We start from the raw sequence: 24,343 nt of genomic DNA, 5'->3' as shown, positions 1-24,343 counted from the left end.
CTGAGGAATGACAAACAGCAGACAAAGAAGTACACAATCCATTATTGTTAGATGTTCAAAGAGAGCCACCTAGTGGTTATATATGGTCATAGCAACATCTTACAGTGTACCATTTATAGTGCTTCTTAAATGATTTTTTTTTTTTTTTTTTTTTAAAAACAAAAACATGTTGAAATTATACATTGTGAATACAATGTTTTGTGAGGACATGTAACATTTTTTTTTTTTGCATTAACCTTTAAATAGACTGAAAGATACATTTCTGTATGTATTTTCTGAAAGTGCAGCTTGTGATTAAACATTACATCAATAAACAGTATCTCTGTGACTCATCTGAACCCGGATTTTCTTTGTGCATCACAGGATATTTCCACTGTACAACTACATGCTTCCTGGAAGGAAATACCTGTGTCCATATGGCTCTCAGATTATTCTGTACTCTGAGTAGTGAACCCTCATATATGCATAGTGGTCCAAATCGACTCCTCGCTGGAAGTTCAGCTCTGTCAGCATTAGTACACCCTGGACAACACCGTCCACCTTAACGTCCACTTGAGATCACTCCAAATGGTCCTCTGGTCCCAACGCACATTTTAGCTCAAGACACCCCCGTGTCTGAGCTTGCTGTGCTCACAAAGGCTCCTCGTATGTGTGCTTCTGCAGTAAAGAGTCACATGACTTGGGCTCAGCGTAGACCACACTGACTGGTCGCGGGCCGCTGGCACGTACAGCGGGAGTGCAGTAGCCATTGGATAGCATTCTGTGTGAGGGGCAGTCATACTGAGCGTGGCTGGATGTTGTCCTGGCACCAGTGGAAGGTGCTGGTATAGGAGGTCCATGTGTATTGCTGTGAAGCATCCCTGTCAAAGTTGTCAAGTTGGACTCAGAGGGCTGCTCACTGAAGGGGGTGGCATACTCCGGTTCGGGGGGAAGTGGCTCAGCGTACTCTGGCAGGTTGCCAGGAGTGTCATAATGGTTCAAGATGAAGGGGGTGGTGTAGCCCTCATCTGTGGAGGGTCTAAATGTTGACCCCACCTTCTGTCCAATAGCTGCAACAGCAGGCTCTGCATAGTCTGGAATGAATGAAAGGATGAACAAAAACGAGTCAGACTTTATTTCTATTCATTTGAAATACAACAAACACTGGTTTCCTATGGGTGACAGCTAAAATCTGAATCAAACGCCATATCAGTTTCTGTCCAATATTAATCTTACATATATGTCATATAAATATATTTAGGCAATTTGAGGTACTGTCAGCTCTGAGCAGTCGCCAGCCAACCAGTGGAGACTCAAGGAAGTTACTGGTCCTAGCCAAGAAATAGTCTGGGACATATCCCCCTGGAAAGCTATGAATTGTCATTTTTAAACTTTAGTTTTTGTATTGATTAAACAGTTGTAGTGCTTTGAAGGTGCTGGCAGGCAGATTTTGCTGCCATTGGACAGAGCCAGAGCTGTTTCCCCATTTCCAGTCTTTGTGCTAAGCTAAGCTAACCTGCTGCTGGAGGTAGCCTTACATGTGACATACAGATAGGTGAGTCAGTCTTCTCATCTAACAAGAAAGCGAATAAGCATACTTTATACACTCTTACTGTAAGTTTCTCAACATTAGCCTCAATCACTGAAACATTACCAGCTGAATGTGACTTTTTTAGCCGGTGTGTTTGTCCTTGTTATCATTTATGTCACCATGTTGTGATCACTTTTTTAACTCTTGGTTACAATGAAGTGTTTCATCATGCAACTACAGCTTTCTAATCCATCAATGTCACCCATGTAATTGTCACATGAATACCAGGATTAAAGTATAATCTTTAAAACCATTATTTCCCTTAAAGTACCTTTAAAATACTGTGATAAAATTCTAAACCCAAGGCTCACTTACTTAGCTATTCCCAAATTTTTCGGCTGTATCTCACTGCTTGATTTAGCCTTCTCAACCTACGGAAGAAGGCCGTGAGATATGGCTGATAGCTTTGGGATTAACTAAGTAAGTGAACCTTGAGTTTAGAATTTTTTCACAGTCAGGCACGAATAGGCATGTCAGAAATGCTTTAACTATTTTACTTCTATATCTTTGAGACTTCTCGAAGACTCTTTGGGTAGGAAAAAAAAATCAGACATTGTATAAGCTTTAAAACTTATTGGTGGATCCCCACTAATACCCCATTATTGTGATGAAAAATGTTATTTAAAATATTAACTGCACCACATAGCAGCATCCTTTCACTAATGGGAACACTTTCAATTGCTTATTTGCATCCTAAACTGCGATTTCTGGGAAATGCTTCTTTTCTATTCAATAGCAGTCTCATACCAGGCCAGTGTTGAGCCCCTGCATGAGCTGCCTGGCCACCAACAATGTCTCCTCTAATCACAGGAACGGAGGATGACAGTGTGGCACTCGGACCAGACACGACCCTACTCTTCGCCCCAGCAGAAGAGGCTGTGGTGTGGGTGGCCTAGACCTTACTCAAGAGCCCACAGGGAGCCTCCGAGCCAGAACTATTTTAATTAGACAGGCTTTACTGAGGGCTTTGATTGTCTTAGCATTGACCCTCTGTCCTGTTTATCACTGGACCTCTCAGTGGAGGGCCCCCTCGCTGGGGGAGGCAGAGAGGGTACTGGTGGTGGTGGTGGGGAGTAGGCTGAGCACTCTTTATCGAGCTCCAATTAAAGGGTCTCTTTCAGAGAGGCTCCGTGGACTAAAGAAAGGAATGTTTATACTGCAACTGGGTGATGGGCTGAGCCAGGGAAAAGAATGGACAGCCCGTGGAGAGAGCTGTTTGTCTGTCAGGCCTGGCATGAGCTCTGCAAACTATCCACTGAAGCCAGAGACTGTTAGAGTGGGAAAGATGGAGGAGGGAAAAACTTAAGATGACCAGTAAACTCTGGATGGGTTATGAAAAAAGCAGTAAAACGGCAGCAGCTGATGGTAAATGTTCTAGGTCATAAATACTGTATTTCTATGAATTCTCACCATTAAGAGGAGGGCTAGGTAGAGCGTCATGGACATTTCGTTCCAGAGGGTAGGAGATAAGCTCTGATTGTGGGCAGGGGAGACTCTTTGCCTCGAAACTCTGACAACCTACTTGACACACAAACACACAGTCAGACAGAGGCTTTTTAGCAGGAGATTGTAAAATCATTGGAAAATTTAAAAGAGCACTTGACTTACTTGTGGGTAAAGAGTACTTCATTTGTGAATCTTTTTTTCTGTATGGAGAACAAGATGGACACAAAGCTTTTATGTACTGTACACAGTAGATATCGCTTCTGACGTGTGCAATGACTATTTATGCATCGTCATTAGAGCTGAAATGATTAGTCGATCGATAGATTGCCAGAAAAATACTAATAATTAATTATCATTGTAAACAAAATTTCTTTGGGTTTTGGACTTTTGGTCAAACATATGCCATTTGTTGGCGTCACCTTGGGTTCTGGGAAGTTGTGGTAGGCTTTTTTTTTTTTTTTTAATTTCATAGACTGAGCAGTTACTGAAAAACAAAAATACTTACGCATGAACAAAACACTAGCTTTTGATATCTAGAGACAGCACATGTGTTATAAAATCAATTTCAATTAGAGCATGTGCTAAATGTACAAAAAAATTAACCAAATTCTTAAAAAGTACAAAACAGTATATATTACAATTATAGTACCTTCGCTTCCACCAGACTCCGGCCAACAAACAACTGCCGCACATTATCAACCCCAGGACCACTCCCACTGCCACTACAACTGGCTGACTGGTGGCTACAGGAGCACAAGTGTCAGAGTAAGTAAACAGTTGGACAAGTGCGAGGAAGGAATGCAGTTTTATTGGAATGTACGCAATGTTGAATGTGACATTAATGGACATTTTGCACTGTTTTTACTGATGTGACAAGTATCCTTCCCCAAACAGACTGGTATTCATTTTCATTGTGCACATATAAATGAATAAGAGGGTGTTGCAAGTTCATACTCAGTCTTGTCTCCACTAACACTGGGCCCTCTGTAGGGGTGGGAGAGGTGCTTGGGCGCGGTGTACCCATGTTAACTTTGGATAGAGATCCTGTTGGACAAGTAGCAGGACAGAAAAAACTTAAGATCGGGAATTCTGGACTGCTAAAAAAATCATGCGAACAGATAAAAGTCTTTTCTGGATAAATTGGGAAAACCGGTAGCTAATTCATACCTCCGGTTGAGGGGGACCTTGGTGTGAGCTTAGTAAAAGGACAACCTAGGACTTGGACCTCAGCCGAAGCTCTGCCATGCCAGCTAAGTGGCTGTAGCCGAACATACCGAGCCACCATAGGAGGAAACAAGCTGTTGAGAACCCTGAGGTGGCCATCAGTATAGGCCTGAAACACCTGGGAACCATAACGACCAAGTTACATATTCACAGACAACACCATGAAGCCTACAGTATAAACTCAGTTGCCACACAAGCTCAGGAATGTTGGAGCCTCACTAAGTGAAGTGAACATCAGAGAGTCTACTGCAATGCATACCTTTATTTCTTTGCTGAGAGCACTTTTGTAAAGCTTCCAATTCTTTCTGTCCTTGCTGAAAAGAAGAATGTAGGATTCTGTGTAGTACTCATTTGATCCCATTGTTATCATTCCTAAGGGAAGAGAACACAGCGTTTTTTTAGATCAACATTTAAGATTTGGTGGAAGTGGTTTCACTATATGTAAGTGCTGCTTCATAGCCAACATTTGCATTAACAGCTTTTTACTTACCAGTCTAGAAAAAATGATGTGAGTTCAGCAACAAACTTCATTCCTTTACACGCCAAGAGTAAAGGAAAGCCAGTGGTGCATTCCACCCTTGTTTTCCTTCTATTTCTATCACTTCTTTTCTTCTACTGAACTTAGCATGCTAACCAGCCAGCCCTGGCCTCGCAAGACTGTCTCGTCACTTTCCGATAGCGAGTCACTGTTACTTCCAGTCTGACAATGGTTCAGCATGAGAGGATGAAGAAGTAGCGCTAACCTTCTAACCTTTTAGCTTGTAAATGCAACGATGGCTGAAGCTCCTGGCAAGCGACCATCACCAACACCCGCTCCCGGCAAGAAACCAAATTAGGCAGCAGAGAAAACTTACATATAGCCCCTTTAAAAACACTGATACACTTTGCTGAAATGTGGTATAAATTAATTGTAGTGAAGTTAAACATTCAAAGGATAAGGCCAGTGATATTTTATATTTTTCTTACTGTCAAAAAATTCCATGAAAAGACCAAAACCAAGAATGATTGAACAAGCTAACAAGTGCTGCCTGTGTAGCCAAAACCTTAAGGTTATTCGAAATGTGCCAGTGACAGAAAACTATTTAAAACACATTAGTGAGTCACACTGTTGCACTTGGTGATGTTCCTTCATTAAGATGAACATGGCCACGGTAATCAATTTTAAATCTATCCCACATGCACCGTCCTCCTCCTTGAAATTCTCCCTAGCACACCAAGTGTGTATTAATCCACCACTGAAAATAGTCCCCAACATATACACTTCTTATTCGTGTTTAAGTAAAGTTTGCTAATATCTACAGTGTTGAGCTGTTTTACAAAATCAATGAGCATTTAAAAAAATAAAAATTTGTATTTGTGTACTGTTTTTAAAGGTTTACATATTCAGCAGGGACCAGAGTGTTTAGGGTTAAGTGACACATACAGGGTAGGAAAGTCAAAAAAGTTAGAGAGGTGGACGCATTGTTGCGGTGCCATTGATTATTAACTAACCTATCCTTTAAAAAGCTTCATTAAAGAATGTTAAATAAGCATATTTTACACACAAATGCTAATTTTATATTCACATTTTGAACATACCTGTGATAGTGTATCTATCACTCAGCTCCAGCTCCACCCATGGTTTGGGATCATTACTATCCGCTGCCCAGGGTACGAACTCATGGCTAGAATCCATGTTTCTGGAGGACCAGGCCATTCTGTGCTCTTGACTGCTTTTGTTCCAGAAAGATGAGGCATTAATACCAGAAACAGCCAGGACTTTGTGGCATTCTATTCAGAGACCAGAGGAAAGGATGGAGTGAGGAAAGTGGTTCATTATGCAACCCAGAGTGTTAAATATACAGTAACACTGATTACAAGTCATTTATACTTTAATGCTAATCATTTTTTGCAGACTCATGTTCACTATGGTGAACTGCATAAATCACGAAGTACATTTTTTTATACTACAGAGAAATTAATGGAAGATTATGGAAGGTTGGTGGGAAAATTACATTTCTAAAAATTAAAACATGACAGAATGGCTTGAAAAAACGGACAGCAGGAATGTACATAGCATGTTGCTTGTAGTAAATAGACTAAAACATGCAAAACAGTGATTATAGCCAAAAATCTGCAACATGTGGTGATAAATGTCTCATCTGGCTCACACCTTGGCTGAAGAGCAGCTTCTTTTCAGATAACGATCCCCTGTCAAAGGAGTACGGTTGAAAGGTCAGTACATCCACACCATCAAATACAACTCAGAATTTCACTAAACCAGTTGGAGCCTCTGTGACATTACTGCCATCTCCCATTTGGAATTTTCGACCACAGCAACAGCAGACACACATTTTAGAAAGGATTCCATTGGCAAAGGTGGATTCATAGAGTGTAAGACTTCTCCCACGAGTCACAGTGACACGACCTCCCATATTATCAGATGCAGCTCCAGCATGGACAGCAGACCTGCACAGCACTGAGGTCTGTGGAAGAGGGGGAAATATGGGGCTTTTTCAGACATGAGTTTAATTTAAAAACTCTAAGACAGCTTGGCCAATTGAAATGTGGTGTACTTACATCTCTGTAACCCTTTTCAGAGTTCCCCCACACTTCCTCTGTGACATTCTTACATCCAGCAGGACAGTACACACTGTGAAACAGCCGGATAACGTGTGGGATACACTTACTGTTCTAGTTTACCGGTTCTATTATGGGAAATGTAGAGGTCAACCACTTACCTCAAACGCTGCAAGCTAAAATGAGATCCTCGTTGTAAACAAGAAATGAGATCTGTGACAACAAGAAAAAAAGACAGATGTTAAAAATTAAAACTCTTGAGAATTAATTTAAACTTTCCTTTAATAGCATGGTGTGGGAGCCAGTATCTCAAGCTTACATAATACGCCCAGCCATTCACTACACAACACACAAACAGAATCTGTGTGAGACAGTCTAGCATGCTCTGTGTGCTAAATTAGGGGATGAGTGGTCATCACTGTTGATGTGACTGAGTCCTTTGTTACTGTGATTTTGTCACAGTTCACGAGTACAGCGAATGGTCCTTGTATGATTAGAGCTAACAGACAGTGGTTTGTATGTCTGAACACAGGCTTAGCTCCAGACGTTGCCAGATTTCATAAACAACTCAGTAAAAACAGGAAACTATGATACATACTGTACAGGACAGATTACCTCACCCAGAGAAAAGGAAACTCTCTCTAAGTATAGACTAACACTCAAACTAAACACGGTTATTAAAATGATACACAGGAAGAACCTTAACCTTTGTATGATTTTGTTATTTGATCTAAACAATCAACCATTATTAAAGTTGTAGTTTAACCCCTAAATAAAATGATGTATGCAAATGTTACATCTGTTGTTGCACTGGTGGAGAGAGAGTGAAAATATGGTGCACCCTTGGACTTGATAGGTGCTAAATCAACAACCTCTGGGTTGAGATGCCTCATGGTGACAAACACAGGATGCGAGTGGGCTTGCAGTGGTTAACAGGCTGATGAAGTGGAGGGGGAGTGAGAAAAGAAAGCCAGCCACTCCGTGCAACATTCTGAAGCCTGAGGCCTCATTCCATTGAGCCTGAGAGAAGGAGTCTGACTCCTGCTTTCTGAGCAAACACGCCAGAGCAAAGACAGTGATGGAGAATGAATGCCAATAAGCTGTGACTCATGCACTCACAACTACACATTTGCACACATCAACACACATGTGCACATACACATGGACAAATATACACTCAGACGCCAGTGTTAAAACCACACCAGTGTGAACTTGTAAAGGAGCAAATTTTAGAAATTAAATTCAGACTACAAATCAAACATGATATTTGCTGTAAATGCACAATAACAAGACAATTGTGAAGACAGGTAGTAATAAAAATCTTTCCTAAACTTATTATAACTACACAAATAGTTACAAATAGCTGACTAGCATGTCTTTTATCAGTGTATATAAACTACTGTCATACCTGGAAACTGGTCTGTGGCATAGGACAGTAGAAACCCTCGTCCAGAGCGGTGTGGGCCTGACTTGAAAGTTACTGTCACTTCATTGCTTTTGAGGGTCACATTCATCTGTGATGCATCAAGCTTCCCACACACTGGACCTGTAAATACGCAGGCCCACAAACACAAATGCAGTACATTTTTTCTGCACGCCACATTTCTTGGAAGAGGATCACAAGTATTTGCGGTCCTTAATAATAGATGTAAATCATCTAAGTCAGTCTCACTCCACTAATGCATTACTGTATAGTAAAGAGTACAGCCATGTAGACTGTCACTTGGAAAATATGCATGTAAGAACAGCTACACAGCGAAGAGAAAAAAATCCAAATCACCAGACAGGTTTTGTGGAATCCAATAATAAACGCAATACGCAGTTTAACAGAATATTTCTATCTCCTGAATCTCTCAACCTTCATTTTGCTGTGTTGTCAAAATTGTATGCCCTCAAGACACGACCTGATACACCTGGTTTATGTGTCTGCTGTGAAATTGGGTTTGCCTCCTCTATCGATGTGTCAATGCAATAGCATACCCTGTGTGTATTCCACAATCATGGCTGGGAGAGCATCAGTAATGACATGGAACATAAAAAGTCTATCAGCAGGTATTTTAGAGAAGAGTGACGGGTACATGCAGGAGACATGAGAACATTTCTGTCTTGTCTAAAACACTTAATGATCAGACATAAATGTGAAAGACATTTAAAGACCACGGTAAACAAGCTTACCCAGACTGGGTTCTCCATTCTTGTCTGTGATCACGAGAGAGCCATTGCTGCAGCCCGGACTGCTCTCAACGTCAAAATCCCCAAACAGCAGCCTCAGTGTGCGGCCTTCTGGCACACGAAGCCTCCACTTACACCAAGTGTTACTGGGGTAGGTGCCTGGATAGTTCTGAGAGGCCAAGGTGCCTGACTCCGTGCCCAGCAGTGTATGTCCACAGCCATTACCTGAAATCATACCAGTAGAATGGGCGAGGCTGTGATAGAGAAAAAGGTGACAGTTCGCAAAGTAACTTCAACCTCAACTTGCAGGACATGTTTAGCTGATTACATTTCAAAGGGAGACTCTAACCACTTGCTGTTGCTGCTGGAACTGAAGTAAAGACTCACCCCTCAGGTTTTGTGCCACTTGATGACTTTCTTAAAAACAAGTTGTCTTGATAAAGACTAAATCACTTTCAGTTTTTCAGTAATACTTGAAAATTGAAGGAGAAGCAAATGTTCAAGTTTTTAGTGTTTTTAAATTAATTAATTTAATTAATAGACTAAATTTGAATTCTTGTGAAGTACAATCGAGTTTTGATGAAAAAAAATTAGCTAGTTCTTACTGTGTATGAGGGCTGAAACTAACAGTTATTTTCGTTATGGATTAATCTTGCTCATTACTTTCTCAGTTAATCATCTGGTTATTCAAAATCTCAGAAAACAGTCAGAAACAGCCATCACAATTTTCAAGAGCCCAAGTGGGAATATTCACTTTCCTGGTTTTTGTGACCAGCAATCCAAAACCCAAAGGTGTTCAGATGAATATTATAGAAGATTAAAATAGCCAGCAATTATTCCCATTTGACAAGCTGGAACTAGTGAATCATTGGGATTTTTCTAATTTTTATGACTTAAAAAAAAAAAAAAAAACTTTATAGATGATCAAATGTTGATTAATCGACTACTCAGCAGTATAGTGTACTGTCATTCCCATTTACAGAAACTGGCTAACACAGCGGGAAGATATCTAGAGTATTTTATAACTAATATGTTTCACTTCTAAAACTGCTGTGAGAAGAGATGAGCTATCAGCGGACCAACTCAGGCTTAAGCAAAGCCAAAATCACATAACCGCAGACAGTTTCATCATTCATTCACTTAAATACACAGAATATTAAGGGCTTTGTTAATGCCCCTTTTTAAAACAGATGAGTAATACATATTTGAACATGCACAGCAGACCAGGGCATGATTATACTCTTTTAATAATAACTGTGAGATGACACAACTACCAGTGTAAGAAGTGCTCAGCTCCAAAAGCTATAACCTTTACACTGGATATATTGCAAAAGTTACACCTCTTAAAGTTTAAATATTAAATTTCTAATTTTATTGTATATTAGGTGTTGCTGTTCTTGAGAGAACAGGCAAGAAAATGGACCAAAAGTTTGTTATTTTTCTAAAACTATGAAATAGTTTCTTTATAAACAATGTTTTTTTGAATGTTGATTCATTACATCCTTTGACCTATGGTTGCTGTGACTAGCACTTGAACAGGAATGGAAAACACAAATATTTAGATCGTCTAACATCCCTGTGGGTCACATAAAATAACAGAGTCAATTTCCACAGTGGTGACACAGAGATAAGTGCTATGGGGGCAGCAGGCTCAAATCCTACCCCCCAAAATGTCAAGATCTGGGAATGGTCAAAACATGAAAAAGGCACCAGGGTCAATCCAAGTCTACACAATATCTCTGTCCTTGCCTTCCATATAAGGCTCCTGGAGATTTGTTGTCAGGAAGCCAGAGGATGACCTTCCATTTACTCTGTGTCGCACACATCCTGAATCACACCAGCCGTTCCCCTACTTCCCGACAGCTCTTCAGTTCCTAATACCACAAACCTTTGGATGTTATTGCCCTCCTCAAGTCCCCAAAGGATTCCCTGGAAATGCCACAGCAACACACTGTAACTGTGGGCAGCAGAGCATGGATCTGTCACTTTCCGGTGGGAGGCCACAGGGGCAGCAATGCTAGGGAAGTTCTGGGTGGCCGGTAATCTTCCCCTGCTCACTGAACCCCTTTCACCTACAGTCTGCCTCCAGGCCAGTCCATTTTTTAGTTTCATAGTAAAAGGGTTTTGTGTTCAGCCTGTTCTGACCAGTTCGAACATTTAGAAGGTGAATTACAGAAAAGTGGAGTCGAGCTGGGTGGCAGGAGAGCAGACAGTCAATCAAAAGCACCCCAGCAAACGTTTTTTTTCCCGCTTGAGACATTGCTGGCAGGTCCTTACAGGTCCACACCAGCAGACAGGATGTTCACCTGTGCTACCTGTCACTACATCGCCTTATTCTGTCTTGTGTGTCAATCACAACGTTTCAACACAGATGCTGAAATGTTTCTCTCATACCCTGGTCCCACCAAAGCTCTTTGCATATTTGCCAGCGAGTAAAAAGTGATTCAGAGTAAATAATTGACCCTGGACTTAATCATCTTCTGATGTGAGGGAACCAAAGCCCCAGAGACAGACAAACAAAACAAAAAAGACTTGTGGTACGGCTGAGTGTTAGAGCCATAGTCTGCGGTGCCATGCATAGTTTTTCTATTTGTCTATGATCACTGTGATTCATACTGCACATGGACAAGACTACTGTTGTGAAGAAGAAGAAAAAAAACCTGTGGGAAAGGTAAGCTTATAGCTGGGATCAGTAGGTAAACATGGGCAAGGGAAGTGTATGTCAAGAATGCCACCATGACATCACATGGCCGACCTTTGCACCCACTTCAATTTGAAATACAGTATTTTGCCACTGACCTAAACACAAAGGAAGACTAATGCAAGTTTCTTGCGGTTCATAAATGTAGAACTGACAGCAGAACATGTCAAAGCTGTCAGGAGTTGAGTGTTACGGGCCAAGCTAGCTAATGGTGAAGATAGTAGTTTCTCTTTTAAAATGTAGTAGACGATATGAATGATAATGACTAGCTTAAGCAGGATGCAAAGGATGTTTTAAAGCCTGTTGGTCGCTGGTGCTTGTCGCACTTCTGCCAGTGCTTTTAAAGCATTTCTCTTCATAAAAACACTTACCATTGAGTCAAAATAAAATTGCAAATAATCGGTTTCAGTTGTTCGTGACCGTGAGTTTAGCGTAAGGCTGACAAGATATTTGAAATAAAGTCTCTCGTCCCAATCTCTGTCAAAAACGTCAACAAAATAGGCTTTTTCTTACCCTCCTGCCCGTGAACAAGTACCGAGCAGACGCTATAAGTGATCCAGAAAACGGTAATTACAGACTTCACAGCATCCCCGATTTTTTCACACGTTGCAGGCATGATTTCCAGAGCTCTGCGTGGAAAAGTAAGGTGCAAACCCCGCAGGCTCGAGGTTCTGGCTTCAGAAAAAAGTTATAGTACAAAGTACTGGATATTTACTATTGGCCGCGGGGCGTACACTCTGCCTCTCATTGGTTCTCCTGGACTGTCAACCAAAGAATCCCCAGCATTCCATTCCCATATATGGGTGGTTTGATTTGTAGGTGTGCGCTGATCTGAGAACAGCCGGGGGCAGCGAGACTAATGATTTACTCTCGTTTCCACTGCAGCTGGACCTCGCCCAGCTATATTCCTATTTTTATGGCTGTTTCATTAATTCACCGTGTCGGAAGATTGAAAATGTTGCGTTCAGAAGTCCAAAATATTTAGGGCCAAGGGGTTGAAATATCATGTATGTGCCTCATCGATACGCCTAGATTTCGTTTTTCCTCAACTGAGAGCATACGCTGCCACCTCCTGGTGAAACGCGGGCAACAACAAAAACACATGATGATTTGAAGCGCGTTTATTGCATGACAAGTCGACAAAAATAAACCACGCAAGTGGCAGCTGACGCGGCGAAGTGTGCGTTGAGTCCAAAACCTAACACGAAGGAACCGTTCATCAAAAAAAAAAAAAAAAAGGAACTGTCGTTGTTACTATTCCCTTTTGGGGGTGGAAAAACACGTTTGCGGAGCTTGACGTCTTCCAGCCTGTGCCCCACCGTGGCTCGGAGGCGCTCAAACCAAGCCACACAAGAGCACGTTGACCGATTTACACATCGCGTGCCAACTAGCCGCTTCTCGTGACAGCGGGACAGATGCTTCTCAGGCAAACCCTGCCTCCGCTGCAGGAAGTGCAACCAAGCAGCACGGCGCATGCTCTCGTACCTCTCCGACAAGCGGACGGCGAGTTATCCTTTGCTGTAAAGCGGTAAGTCAAACTATGGCCGTGTTAAAGTAGCGGGTAGGGTTTTTGGGAGTTTTAGTGTAGACACTGTTTTTTTGTTGTTGTTTTTTTTTTAATTGTTTTTTTTTTTTTTGTATTGCAGCCTCTCTGGATCAGGAGCGTGCGCCGTCTCACCGTTGTTGCCGGGCTGTGCGTGCTGCCGCACCAACAGACGTCAGTTTGAGTGGGTGAAGGAGGGTGAGAAAGAAACGCAACTGTCCGTGTAGGAGTTGATGATATAGTACTGTATATATCTTAATATATATATATATATACACACATCAATGTGGGATATGTTGATCAGTTCATTGTATTCTGCTCTTCACTGGAAAAGGTTGCCTGTTTTGTTTCTCTACCAGTTTGTGAATTAATGTATCCTCCATTTCTTTCTGTCCTATTGATACTGTCACCAAGTGTATCCATGTTTCAGTTGCTGCTTGTGTAGGACTGAAAGTGTATTACGGGCAGAATCGTACTAGAATGAATGTAGTGACAATTTATGATTTATTATCCTGTAACGGTTACCAAGGAGGGAATTTACATTTCTTTCTTTCCCAATTCCTAATGACCATAGATAGTAGTCCAGTGGACAGTTTAATCACATTTTGACCCATCTAAAATACATTTATATGCTTTATATTTGTCAACACCTTTACTGCTGGTATTTAAGGACATGCAATTACCTTATAGGTCCTAATTTAACTGTGGACTTTTCAGACATTGTATATAGGCTAGATATATACTTAGCAGTTTGACAGCAGAAACAAAGAATTATCAGAAACTAGTGACAGATATCTAATGGAATTTGATTATTTGCTTATTTTGACTTGGTAACAGCTCCCCTACAAATTACATTTATTCAACAGGTCTGTCGTTGGCATCCTATCTGTGGCAAAAATAGTGGCCTAAATGCAAGAATGTTGCATAACACAGGACTGATATGATTTGATTTGAGAATGTCCGTTAAATAGATGTTAAATAAAAAACATCTATGATAGTGCCCTTGCACCTGTTGAGTGCCCTGTGGCTATTAATCGCTGCACCATTTTTACAATTCAGGTCTTAAAACCCAGGTTTCGGCTTTTGTCCCACTATCTATGATATTCATGCACATTCTCAACAGTAATAGAGGAAGCAAGGCCTGCCCATGTGAGGATTATGTCATTTTAAGCTCAGTATGGATTCATTTCTATGACAGTTGCATGCCAGTAAAGACTTGGGGGAGGCTTTCTTTGACTTATGCATTAAATAACATCACTGCGTGCATGTGTGTGATCTGGATGTTAACATGAGTGCTGGGCTCTCTCTGCGTGCAGCTCTGTGCGGAGGGGTGATGGCGGGTGCTGAGGTCACTGTGTCTCCAGGGGATCTCATGACGGTGAAGGAAGAGGAGGGGGAGTCCAGTGGCAACAACCATAAGACTCAAGTCATCCTGCACCTGCAGCCCATCCTGCATGGGTAACATGGCTTATATCATGAAAGGGCCAATTGATGTTTATGCATTGGCTGTGTGACAAAATAGAAAGGCTAATTTAAGTGTATAGGCAGATTTTAAAAAAATGTATAGACCAATTTTCAGCATGATTATAACATTTTCCTCTACTTCTTGCTCATATTGAGCAACTCTTACGACACCATTCTACATCAGTGCTGTATATAATCAGTTTAATGCAGGCTCAAGTCAAAGAATTCAACAGTAATCAGTGTGGAGAAAAAGAAAAGCACTTACAAAAATTTCAAAAAGGTTAAACATGCAGTAGCCATTCACATATTTTGCTGTTAAATTGAGAACTATTCAACTCTCAGGTAGCACTAAATTATCATTATTTTATATGTGAGAAAATGTTGCCCCCTGTAGGGTAAATGATGACATTGCTGACACTGGCACTACAGTCTTGGCCATAGAGACACATCATGGTGAGTGACACTGCTGCCAACATTTAATCCCTCAACGCATAAGGCATTTAAAAACAACACCTTTTTTTAATACAATAATTGTGTTATGTGCACTAATGAATCTCTCACAGCGTATTTCAAGCTGCTCTTGTTTTTTTAGACCAATATAAATTATTGAAGAATATTGGTAAACGTTCCGGGTTGTGATGAAGGACTACCTTCAGTAGTATCTGGGAAGGTATTCCTGCGGATGCACGCTGTAGGTGGTTGTGGTTATGTTTTTGATCTGCAATGTTCAGATGACAGTAAAGCAGAAGGAGAGGAAATTGAGTATGGCTACCCCATCACCTGTGGAGACAGCAGAGCCGTTCTACTGTTTAAGAAGTTTGTGTGCCCTGGAATCAATGTCAGATGTGTCAAAGTAAGTTGATATGTTTAGTGTGATCAAAGGGTGGTGAATTATTCATTTATTAATACCCAAGAATTACTTTGTTATACCTTTCTCAGTCGACACACCTGATTATTTTCACATATTGGCGGTCATGTCTGTCTCACTCTCCTCTCCGCTTACTTATAATAGCTTTCATAAACATACTATTTTTCTCTTACAGTTCAATGACCAGCTCATCAGTCCTAAGCAGTTTGTACACCTGGCAGGGAAAGCCACTCTGAAGGACTGGAAAAGGGCCATCAGACTGGGAGGGGTTATGCTTAGGTAGACGTATAAAAATTAAAAAAAAAAAAAAAAAAAAAAAACTCACAGCTCCTGGGGAGACACATGAATATAAATCTGAATGACCTTCAAGGGAGTCCTTCACTTTACCTTGTTGTGTCAGCGTAAAAGTGTCAGACTTAAAACACCTCGGTCTAATGCAGTCAACAGCATGACTCATTTAATTGCACCTTTGCCGAGTCTGTCTGTGTTGGGGTTTGCCACTACATTCCAGAGATAGTCGGTAAGCAGCATTATCATGATAGCGGGATCAAATAACAGGCAAGCAGGCTGCTGGGTGGCACCTCTCACCTCTTTATCGTGTTTGCACTTGTTCTTGATGTTGCTGTGAGTCAATATACCATCTCAATAGGCAATATCTGCTCTTTTCATCTTTATTCCTCCAGAGGTCAGATCAATGGGCTTTGTGTCAAACAAACCTCTAGGAAGCTATTGGCATTGTTCAACAAATTCAGTCCATACTTGAACACCCCTCAGCAGCTGTGTAACAAAAACATTTTTCTTGGATGCTCCCTGGTGTTCTTTTAAGCTGCTTCTCCCCGTGCAGGAAAATGATGGACTCTGGCCAGATAGATTTCTACCAGCATGACACTGTGTGCAGCAACACCTGCCGCAGCACTAAATTTGATGTGCTGATCAACAGTACGAGGCTTCCTCCAGGGACCTCGGTGCAGCCAAGCCTGTCAAGTCTGGCTCTTGACCCACTTGGAGGACAGGTGCCTCTGCTGACAGGTAGATTTCAGTTGGCATTTAGTTTCTTGCTTACTCCCTAACAGATGCTGCTGTTCTTATCATTGAATTGACGCAGACTAAAAACTTTTGAAGCCACCTGGATATCATTTATTTGCAGTAATGAAACAAGTAAAGTGATTTCTTGCAATGATTTTAGGACCGGAGGGAAAACAATGAATGAGGAAATGAGCTGAACATTTAAGTAAAACATTTGCCATTAAGAGCATTCAGATACTTTTAATGATGCACAAACACTGGAGAGAAAAAAAATGAAAATCTAGAGAAAAACAATTGGATTTCCTCAGCAGTCTTCCCTTTGTCTACTCGCATTCACTGGTAATATGAGATGTTTATGTGTGATGTATTTACAGTATATGTCTGCCCCCCCCCCCTCGCATTTCAGAGGTTGTGCATGATGCAGCGGAGGTAGAGGAGACTTTGGGGGATAAATTTAGTGCAACAGCAGAGTGGAGCCCTGGTCCAGCACAGCCTGTAAACCCTACAACAGCCAATGGACATGCAGCAAAGAGAAAGAGGGCTGACATACCTGGTAAATATCAGAAAGGATATAATGGTACTCGTTAAGCTGCTTGAACAGGATGAGGATTAGGGAGTATGAAGAAAAAGGCTCAGAAATGGGTTGGATGATAGGACAAATACAGTATATTGCCTATTAAGGCTGAATCCACAGACATTTATGAACAAAAAAACAAGAGCCCTCTGTATACGTCAGCTTTATTCAGCATTCATTGCGTAATATGTGACGCAAATAATTATCATCTAAAAGCAAAAAGTTGCGCGCAGTTAGTTGCTATGGAACCTCCGTAGATTTTGTAGGAGACACCAAATGGGTATATCTTCTGTTTAAAAGCCTTCTAATCCAGTGGTATACTGCATGTTAAGGTCATGTGTTTCCCCGCCAAGTGTCTATCAAGTTATATATTATAACCTCTGGAGGAGTTTACAGTCTAACAGTGTAAACTCTGGAGTGATGGAAGTTGCATTTACTTCTGGCATTAAACGTTTTGTCAGCCAAACAAGTGCAGAGTACTGGAGGTAAATTTGGAAAGTTTTACCTTTTTATTACGGCAGGAGGCACAGGTTCAGCCCACTGACCTTCAGTCCTCCAGAGGCTGCGCGTTCGTAAGCCATGTCCTTTAAAGGAGACGGCCCTTCGTCTGCGGCGCAGCTGTATCCAGATGGATAAAAAAGGTGCCTAACGGGGACAAGAAACATAACATTCAGACTCAAATCTGCACATTCACTGCATAAATAACAAATGAATAAAACAGAGAAAACAATAACAACTGTGAATATCAACATTATCTACCCGCAGCCTTTCTGTCGTGTCACGCCCCCTTGCTGACACCTCTGATACACAGGGCCACTGAACCACTGAATCTGCAGTTGTGCAATGTTATGCTATTCCAGCAGACTGGCCTTAAAAGGTTGCTGACCCTGGCAGGCAGAGAGTCATGTCCCTTTTATATTACCATCGATGGCATCTGACATTTCTAAGTGTGGCTTTATCTTGCAGGGACCTAAGCTTTTTTTTTTAAGGGCTTTTAAAGGTGACCTGATCAGGCATTGTTCCAGCTGGACCACAGTAGGTTAAATAGCCTCAAATGATCCTTTGTGTGAATGGCAAATTGCAGTGCCTCACCGCACAAGTGGTATTGCTTGTCACAGGGCTTTAAACAAATTGACAACTCTATGCTCTTCTATCTACAGAAAGGTGTTGCTTCCCATTAATGTACATACCTGACATGGAGAAATGAATGAATTGAGCCTCAGATAGCTGCAAATGGGATTTGGAATTACATTCATCTCGACAAACATTTAACCAAACATGAAAGGGGATACATTTCATTCAAGATAAGATATCACGTACCTCCGACATTTTATCACTCGAATATACTTGTATTTTGCTCAATTTTGTACAGATCCCAAGTAATCCCAAGTAATTTTTCATTCTCTTTCCAATCTGCTCGGTCCTCCTTTCCCTCCTCTTACAGCAACACATTTCTAACCCATTTTCCTACTTTCCAACTCCTTTCTCTCAACCTCTATTACATCTCTCTACCTTTCATTTAACATCCTCTCTCCAAGTGCTGCACCTCTCCCACTTCTTCTATCTCCTTCTATCTTTTTTCATTGTTTCTCCAACCCTGACACCTCCTCCCATGATTCCCTCTTAACTTTATAACTCTCTTTTCCAATCCTTTGACTCTCTTCAAATCTCCCTGCCTTCCCACTCCATCTCATTTATCCCACATTCTTATATATATTGCTTTGCCTTTTCTTTCTATTGTGTTAAGTCTCTGTCACTGTCCAACTCCACAGCTCACATAGGGATGCATACTTTCACACATGTACACAAATCACCTCCATGATTGTGTCTCTTTGTCATTTTTAAGGGAAAAGACAAACAAACACACACATAAAGAGTTCCCCACATGCCATAATAATGTCCCTCATAATTGAACTTCTCTAGATGGAATATTGAACCTGTGGAAGGGTGTGGCAGACTCAGGACTGATGGGGGAGGTCCTGTCCAGTCTCCAGACTGAATTGTTAGCCACTCTTAAAGGAGTGGAGGTTCGCAGTGAGCGGGCCAACCTGCAGGAGACAGGTGAGCTCCCACAGTGGGACCCCTCTAACCACTGGACTGTGATAAGAATCGCTTTAAATTTGGTCAAATGTCAGTCAAGTAAAAGAAAAAAAAAAATTCAAGAAAGACTCCACTAGCTAAATCTGGTTTGAGAGGGAAAGTCATGGTCATTGATTTTTTTGTAAAGTGTTATCCTGCACAATTTGTTGTAGACAAATTGATAAAGAATATTATTCATCATTCAAGCCTTGTAGCTGACGTTTGATTATTCTGTTTTCTCAGATGCCATCATACTTAATTCCTTGTGTGAGATGTTTGGGCTTTTAGAGTCAGTGAAGCAAGCTCTGGACCTGAGGCGCAGCCACACTGAAAAGAGCAAAATCGATAACAGCGTTTATGGTGAGAGGGCTGTTGAAGGCAACATACAGTACATACAGTGACGTCCCAGTGGGTTGTATTGACTAATATCGTGTTTTTACTTAGTGCTGGATGAGATTTTGGAGGAACGCAGGAAGCTGGGTTGTGATAAAAGCACATCCTACAAAAGCACATCCTCGAAACGCCTTCGACCTCAACATCACAACCCGTCGAACAGCCAAACCAAGAACGTGCTCTCCCCCGTGAAGACAAGCCCAGCGATCCAGACTCTCTCTGTTACTGGTTTATCTGCCACATCTTATGCTCAGCTCACCATCAACCCTCAGCTCTTCACCCATTTCTCTGCCTCCCCTGGCCCGCACCACCATACTGGAGCTGGCAGGATGGACAAAGAGAGCCAAAGTACTATGCTGGAGAGGCACCGTGAGCTCATTGAGATGGAGAGTCAGCAGAAGGTTCACCAGTGTGTAAAGGAATGTGTGGAGAAAGAGGACCGCTCAGGGATCTACAAGGAGCCTGCACAGAGAACTGTTAAGTCTGGAGAAGACCCTCATCTTAGAAGTCAGGAAGAAGAGGAGACAGAGGGCTTGCATGACATCGAAAAGGGGATTATAGGAAGAAAGGCATCAGACATAAAAGTAAGTGAGAGAGAAACGATCCCACAGGAATGCTGGAGGACTAAGTGAGGGAATGTGCCTGAGACCCGAAGACTTAAAGGATAAATGATTCAAAGACAACATTTACTTTGTAGAAAAGTATTTTCTTTTCTTGTATGCTCATATCCACACTGCAGTTACTTTAGTTGCGTTGTGGTTACTTCAGTGGTATTACAGGCACAGATTTGTTATTACATTGACGTTGGAAATGGCACATTCAGGGGGACCATTTTGGACTGGCTTCTCTAGCATTTTAACAAATCAAAGCACTGGAGAGGTGAAATGATTAGTCATTGCACTGATGAAACGGAACTAAAGGAAAATTAACCAGCGACAATTTTGATAATCCATTAAGGATTTAAATCCTTTTCTAAGCAAAATCCTTCCAAAAATTCACTGGTCCCAGCTTCTCAACTGAGAATTTTTGCCTGTTTTTTTGACTCCTACCTTTGGATTTTAGACTGTTGGTCTGAAAAAATATACAATATTTTGCAATATGTCACAATATGTCATACGTTTTGGGAAATTGCAAAAGGCATTTTTGTTTTACTATTAATGTTAATAATACTGTGATATTTTATAGACCACAAGCGACTAATGCATTTATGGAGAAAATAATCAGTGGTTTAACTGATAGTGAAAATAATCGTTAATTACAGCCCTAAACTATATATATATATATATATAAATCTGTAAATATAATATTCCATTCTACCTTATGGTCTTTGGTAATAACATTTTCCCTTATCTGAAAGTAGTTGGCAAATTTTTTCAGGTATTTGTGACAAATTTTCCCAATTCTTTTATATTTAACATCTTACAATATTTGTAATTTAACATACTTATTTTGTGAGTTCACACTTGTGTTTTGAATATTTTTATAATTTGGATTTTGTGAAATATTTCCACTCTAGCTTGCATTTAGGCCCTTGTGATAATGCCTAAGACCTGCCTAAGATCTATGCACCAGACTCTCATTACCTGAAAAATACATTATTCTTAATTTAAGACAGTGAAAACTACTCATAAAGTAAATATTGTGACTGGTGGCATGTGCTGTTGCGTTATACGGGTTGCTGTGTATTAACGTGCTGCAAATACAGAATCATGTTAAACAACCTCTTCTCCCTTTACCATAAAAAAAATTATAAAGGAGAAAAATATGAAAGTGTGACCTTGTGACCTTGTACAATAATGAGCACATTTTAAATAAAAACATTTACATTTAAAATTTCAACAGAAGCAGAGTTTGAGCTTGTGTGTGAAGAGCTACTCAAGTCTTTCATTCTTTTTATGTCAGGTTATAGATGAGAATTGTAAAATGCTGGCTGGACGTTTCATTCATCTCATCTCTCTGCAGGTTCAGCTAACCTCTGAACAGAAGTTAATGGGTAAATCATACAGGGGAGAAAAAAGAGCTGCTCTGCGGAGTCACTTTACATGCATGTCGGACTTGTGATCACTTGACAGTCACTGATGTCAAACAACCATTTTTGATTTGACAGCCTTTTTTTGATGTCACTACCTGGTGTGTTTGACCAGGCTCGCAAGCTTCATCTCATCAAAGTGTAGTGAGTGAGTCGCCGTTCATTTACTTTTTGAGCACCATGCTGCATGCTAAACCCGTGTGATGGACAGTGATGGTTTGATCACCAGCCTTTGACAGTTTCCTTCAGAACTGTAATGATACGTTATTATAAATTCATGCACAACACTGCTTGTGAGGGGTTATGAGTGGCAGCTGATAAAATGCTTGATAAAATGACTTTCACGACAACAGTCACTTGTTTGTTGGAGTTTTTTTATTTGTAACATCCTTTTATCTTTACTGCAAATTAAACTATCATGCAGTTGAACAGATTGAAGCAAAAATAATCCCTATTTCAAATAAATTTCTGCTCTGTGCTTTAAGTACCAGGGCACAAACATGACTGCCATGCATCAAGCAGGTGTAATTATAGGTGTTAGCTCGACATGCGCTATCCTCCTCTGGTTCAGTTCAGTAATTTGCTGAGCAGTCCATCATTCCTCTGTCATTCTGGGATAACAACATTAGAGAATGAGAGAGTGCATTCATGTTTGAAGCCATAGACGCATCTGTTGCCCCCCCTTTAATTTAATTCATAACTTAAATGTTCACACACAACAACAAAATGAAGGATGAATATCCTGCATAATGGCGTCTTGATCCAATTGGGAGTCCAAGAGCCACAGCTAAATGTGTCAGCCCAGCCACGTATTAACACCAGGTTGGTTCGTGCAGGGGACTGTCTGCAACATCAGCACTTGTGCAAGATGTTTAATTTCTGATGTGAATCACAAGTGCCATGGAAAGCTTTAATCAAAAACAACAGGGCACCTTGCAGCGTGTGACGAGTTTGCAGCGATTCACAATTAAATACACAACCCTAATGCTTTTACACACTATATATGACTATGACATGTCAGAGAACCTGGCAAATATAATACATGTCAAAATCACAGTTGCTTTTCAACTCACTCCATATGTTCTAGATTTTTACATTTACATGAACAGATTACATTGAATCCAAGAGTGATTTCTGTTAGGTATTCTCCACCAAACATGGCCAGCTGTGGGTAGGAGAAAAAAATATAACCGTACCAAATGCAATTTCAGGGCACACAACATGACAACAAGACTATCGAATTTACGGATAAATATGCTTTGCACCTGTCATGGGGAGGTGTAAAGCATGCTTACCTGTCTGTAGTGTGTGAATACAGTATATGACAAACTGTGAAACAGTTGCTAATATGACAAATAATGTTTTTGTTCAGTATATGCTATAGATAGCTGAGTTCAATAGACCTCTGACAGCTGATATGATTTTAAAACATGAGAGTGGGGATATCATTGTTAATGCAGGTGTTACTTTTAAAACACAAGCCTATCTGCAGTGCAAGGGCATGTAGCTGGCTTAAATAATGAGTATTTTCTCAACCTGTAGCCATTGTTGTCAGACTGATAATCCTGTACCTGTGCTGCCGGGAGCATGGTGACAGGTGTTAGGAGCTGCTGGGCAGCGAAGATTAAGTAAATGTTTCATTAAAATTAAGCCAAATGGATGAAATGGCAGAGAAAGAGATTAGCACCTTGTCTCTGACTCCAAAGACAGACACACAGACACTTGTTTTTGTTACCTAGAGGAACGTTGCGCTGACTTACCTCTATTTTATAGAGACTTATCCTAACCCTTAACCATGACCACTGCACAACTCACCCCATCTCTTACCTAGAGCTTTCCCTAACTTTAACAAAAACAAGTCTCGCATTCCCTGGTCTGGAACTCAACCATTACCCTATAATCTAGACCTTCCTCTGATTTTTCACCTTAAAATCCAGTTTGAAACCTCAAACAGCCCTTTGAAGGAGTGAAAAATGTCCATACTTTACAGAAATGCCTTCACTCTCATGGTCTAAAACTCCTTAGACACACACAGACACACACACAGACACACACACACAGACACACACACAGACACACACACACACACACACACACACACACACACACACACACACACACACACACACACACACACACACAGTGTGGAGTTTTGCTTGGCCGACGTTTGAATACCACAGTGTCGTTGCTGGTTTCGGCCACTTGGAGGCGCCCGGCTCATACTTTGTGTCTGCAGAGAAGTGGAGTCTGGGAAGGAAAGTGGGCTCGAGAAAGAAATCTCTCTCCCTGAACTGTTTACCCTGACGTCAGTTTGCAGAACTAGCTCTGCCCTGTCTCCCTCGGTGTCTCTGAAACTCCACTCAGTGAGAACTGGGGGAATAGATGGGCTCGGCCCCACCACTTGCGCGCCCGGACCTCACGGAGTGAATGAAATGATTCCTTCTGCACATTTAAAGTGGACTACAACAGCTACACGATGAACACCTGCGCCTTTCTGTTGATTTTGACTGTTCAGATCTACGCCGATGGCATCGAGGGGCCAACAGGTAAGAAACCTATTCATATCGGTCTCCTAAACGCCGTTGGGAAGTTCAAACACGTGGATGAAACTCCACTGAAAGCAAAAGCGGAGCGAGTCTGGTAAAGATGCCAACTTTGTTGCCCCCCTTTTCCCTAACACGGTGCTGCGTTTATC

The 24,343-nt window shown here is 41.2% G+C and overlaps 3 protein-coding genes across 6 annotated transcripts in view; 2 read left to right on the top strand and 1 right to left on the bottom strand.

Annotated features, from left to right (window-relative positions):
- Positions 1-124: 124 nt before the first annotated feature.
- Positions 125-12,391, bottom strand: si:dkey-34d22.1 (discoidin, CUB and LCCL domain-containing protein 1). 3 transcript variants are annotated; one of them, XM_040118072.1, is made up of 15 exons: positions 12,186-12,391; positions 8,975-9,196; positions 8,208-8,345; positions 6,961-7,012; positions 6,800-6,872; positions 6,572-6,705; positions 6,393-6,430; positions 5,819-6,010; positions 4,500-4,612; positions 4,184-4,358; positions 3,971-4,060; positions 3,666-3,759; positions 3,179-3,216; positions 2,981-3,091; positions 125-1,073 (listed from the first exon to the last, which is right to left on the bottom strand). In XM_040118072.1, exons 1-15 carry the CDS (start codon positions 12,286-12,288, stop codon positions 631-633), a joined length of 2,016 nt encoding a protein of 671 aa, XP_039974006.1. In that variant the 5' UTR covers positions 12,289-12,391; the 3' UTR covers positions 125-630. The 3 variants fall into 3 exon arrangements, with proteins under 3 accessions (XP_039974006.1, XP_039974007.1, XP_039974008.1); XM_040118073.1 differs by having other exon boundaries at positions 2,981-3,088; XM_040118074.1 differs by having other exon boundaries at positions 8,975-9,225; positions 12,186-12,299.
- A 558-nt stretch (positions 12,392-12,949) lies between these two features.
- Positions 12,950-20,766, top strand: LOC120784440 (glucocorticoid modulatory element-binding protein 1-like). The gene is made up of 11 exons (XM_040118277.1): positions 12,950-13,200; positions 13,319-13,413; positions 14,532-14,673; positions 15,074-15,132; positions 15,411-15,532; positions 15,723-15,826; positions 16,392-16,576; positions 16,980-17,126; positions 19,071-19,208; positions 19,470-19,586; positions 19,671-20,766. Exons 1-11 carry the CDS (start codon positions 13,088-13,090, stop codon positions 20,249-20,251), a joined length of 1,803 nt encoding a protein of 600 aa, XP_039974211.1. The 5' UTR covers positions 12,950-13,087; the 3' UTR covers positions 20,252-20,766.
- Positions 20,767-23,873: 3,107 nt separating this feature from the next.
- The window catches only part of ptprub (protein tyrosine phosphatase receptor type Ub), a 159,005-nt gene continuing 158,535 nt past the window's right edge, over positions 23,874-24,343 (top strand). For both annotated transcript variants that reach the window (XM_040117793.1, XM_040117792.1), the window contains exon 1: positions 23,874-24,194. In XM_040117793.1, the coding sequence (XP_039973727.1) occupies positions 24,125-24,194 (70 nt within the window). In that variant the 5' untranslated portion in view covers positions 23,874-24,124. The remainder of the gene's footprint in view (positions 24,195-24,343) is intronic.

This window comes from Xiphias gladius, chromosome 22 (assembly GCF_016859285.1).
Source record: "Xiphias gladius isolate SHS-SW01 ecotype Sanya breed wild chromosome 22, ASM1685928v1, whole genome shotgun sequence".
In the NCBI taxonomy this organism is placed as follows: domain Eukaryota; kingdom Metazoa; phylum Chordata; class Actinopteri; order Istiophoriformes; family Xiphiidae; genus Xiphias; species Xiphias gladius.
This window is presented reverse-complemented; position numbering and strand designations above follow the sequence as displayed.

Bases quoted from the DNA above. Each gene is read 5' to 3' on its own strand.
- si:dkey-34d22.1 (XM_040118072.1), bottom strand. From the start codon at position 12,288: ATGCCTGCAACGTGTGAAAAAATCGGGGATGCTGTGAAGTCTGTAATT. The intron at 4,359-4,499 runs GTATGCATTGCA...TATGGTTCCCAG, and splicing joins CTCTCAGCAAAGAAATAAAG to GTGTTTCAGGCCTATACTGA. The intron at 3,092-3,178 runs GTAAGTCAAGTG...TTGTGTGTCAAG, and splicing joins GAAGTACTCTTTACCCACAA to TAGGTTGTCAGAGTTTCGAG.
- LOC120784440 (XM_040118277.1), top strand. From the start codon at position 13,088: ATGCTTCTCAGGCAAACCCTGCCTCCGCTGCAGGAAGTGCAACCAAGC. The intron at 13,414-14,531 runs GTGAGAAAGAAA...CTCTGCGTGCAG, and splicing joins GTTTGAGTGGGTGAAGGAGG to CTCTGTGCGGAGGGGTGATG. The intron at 15,533-15,722 runs GTAAGTTGATAT...TTTCTCTTACAG, and splicing joins TCAATGTCAGATGTGTCAAA to TTCAATGACCAGCTCATCAG.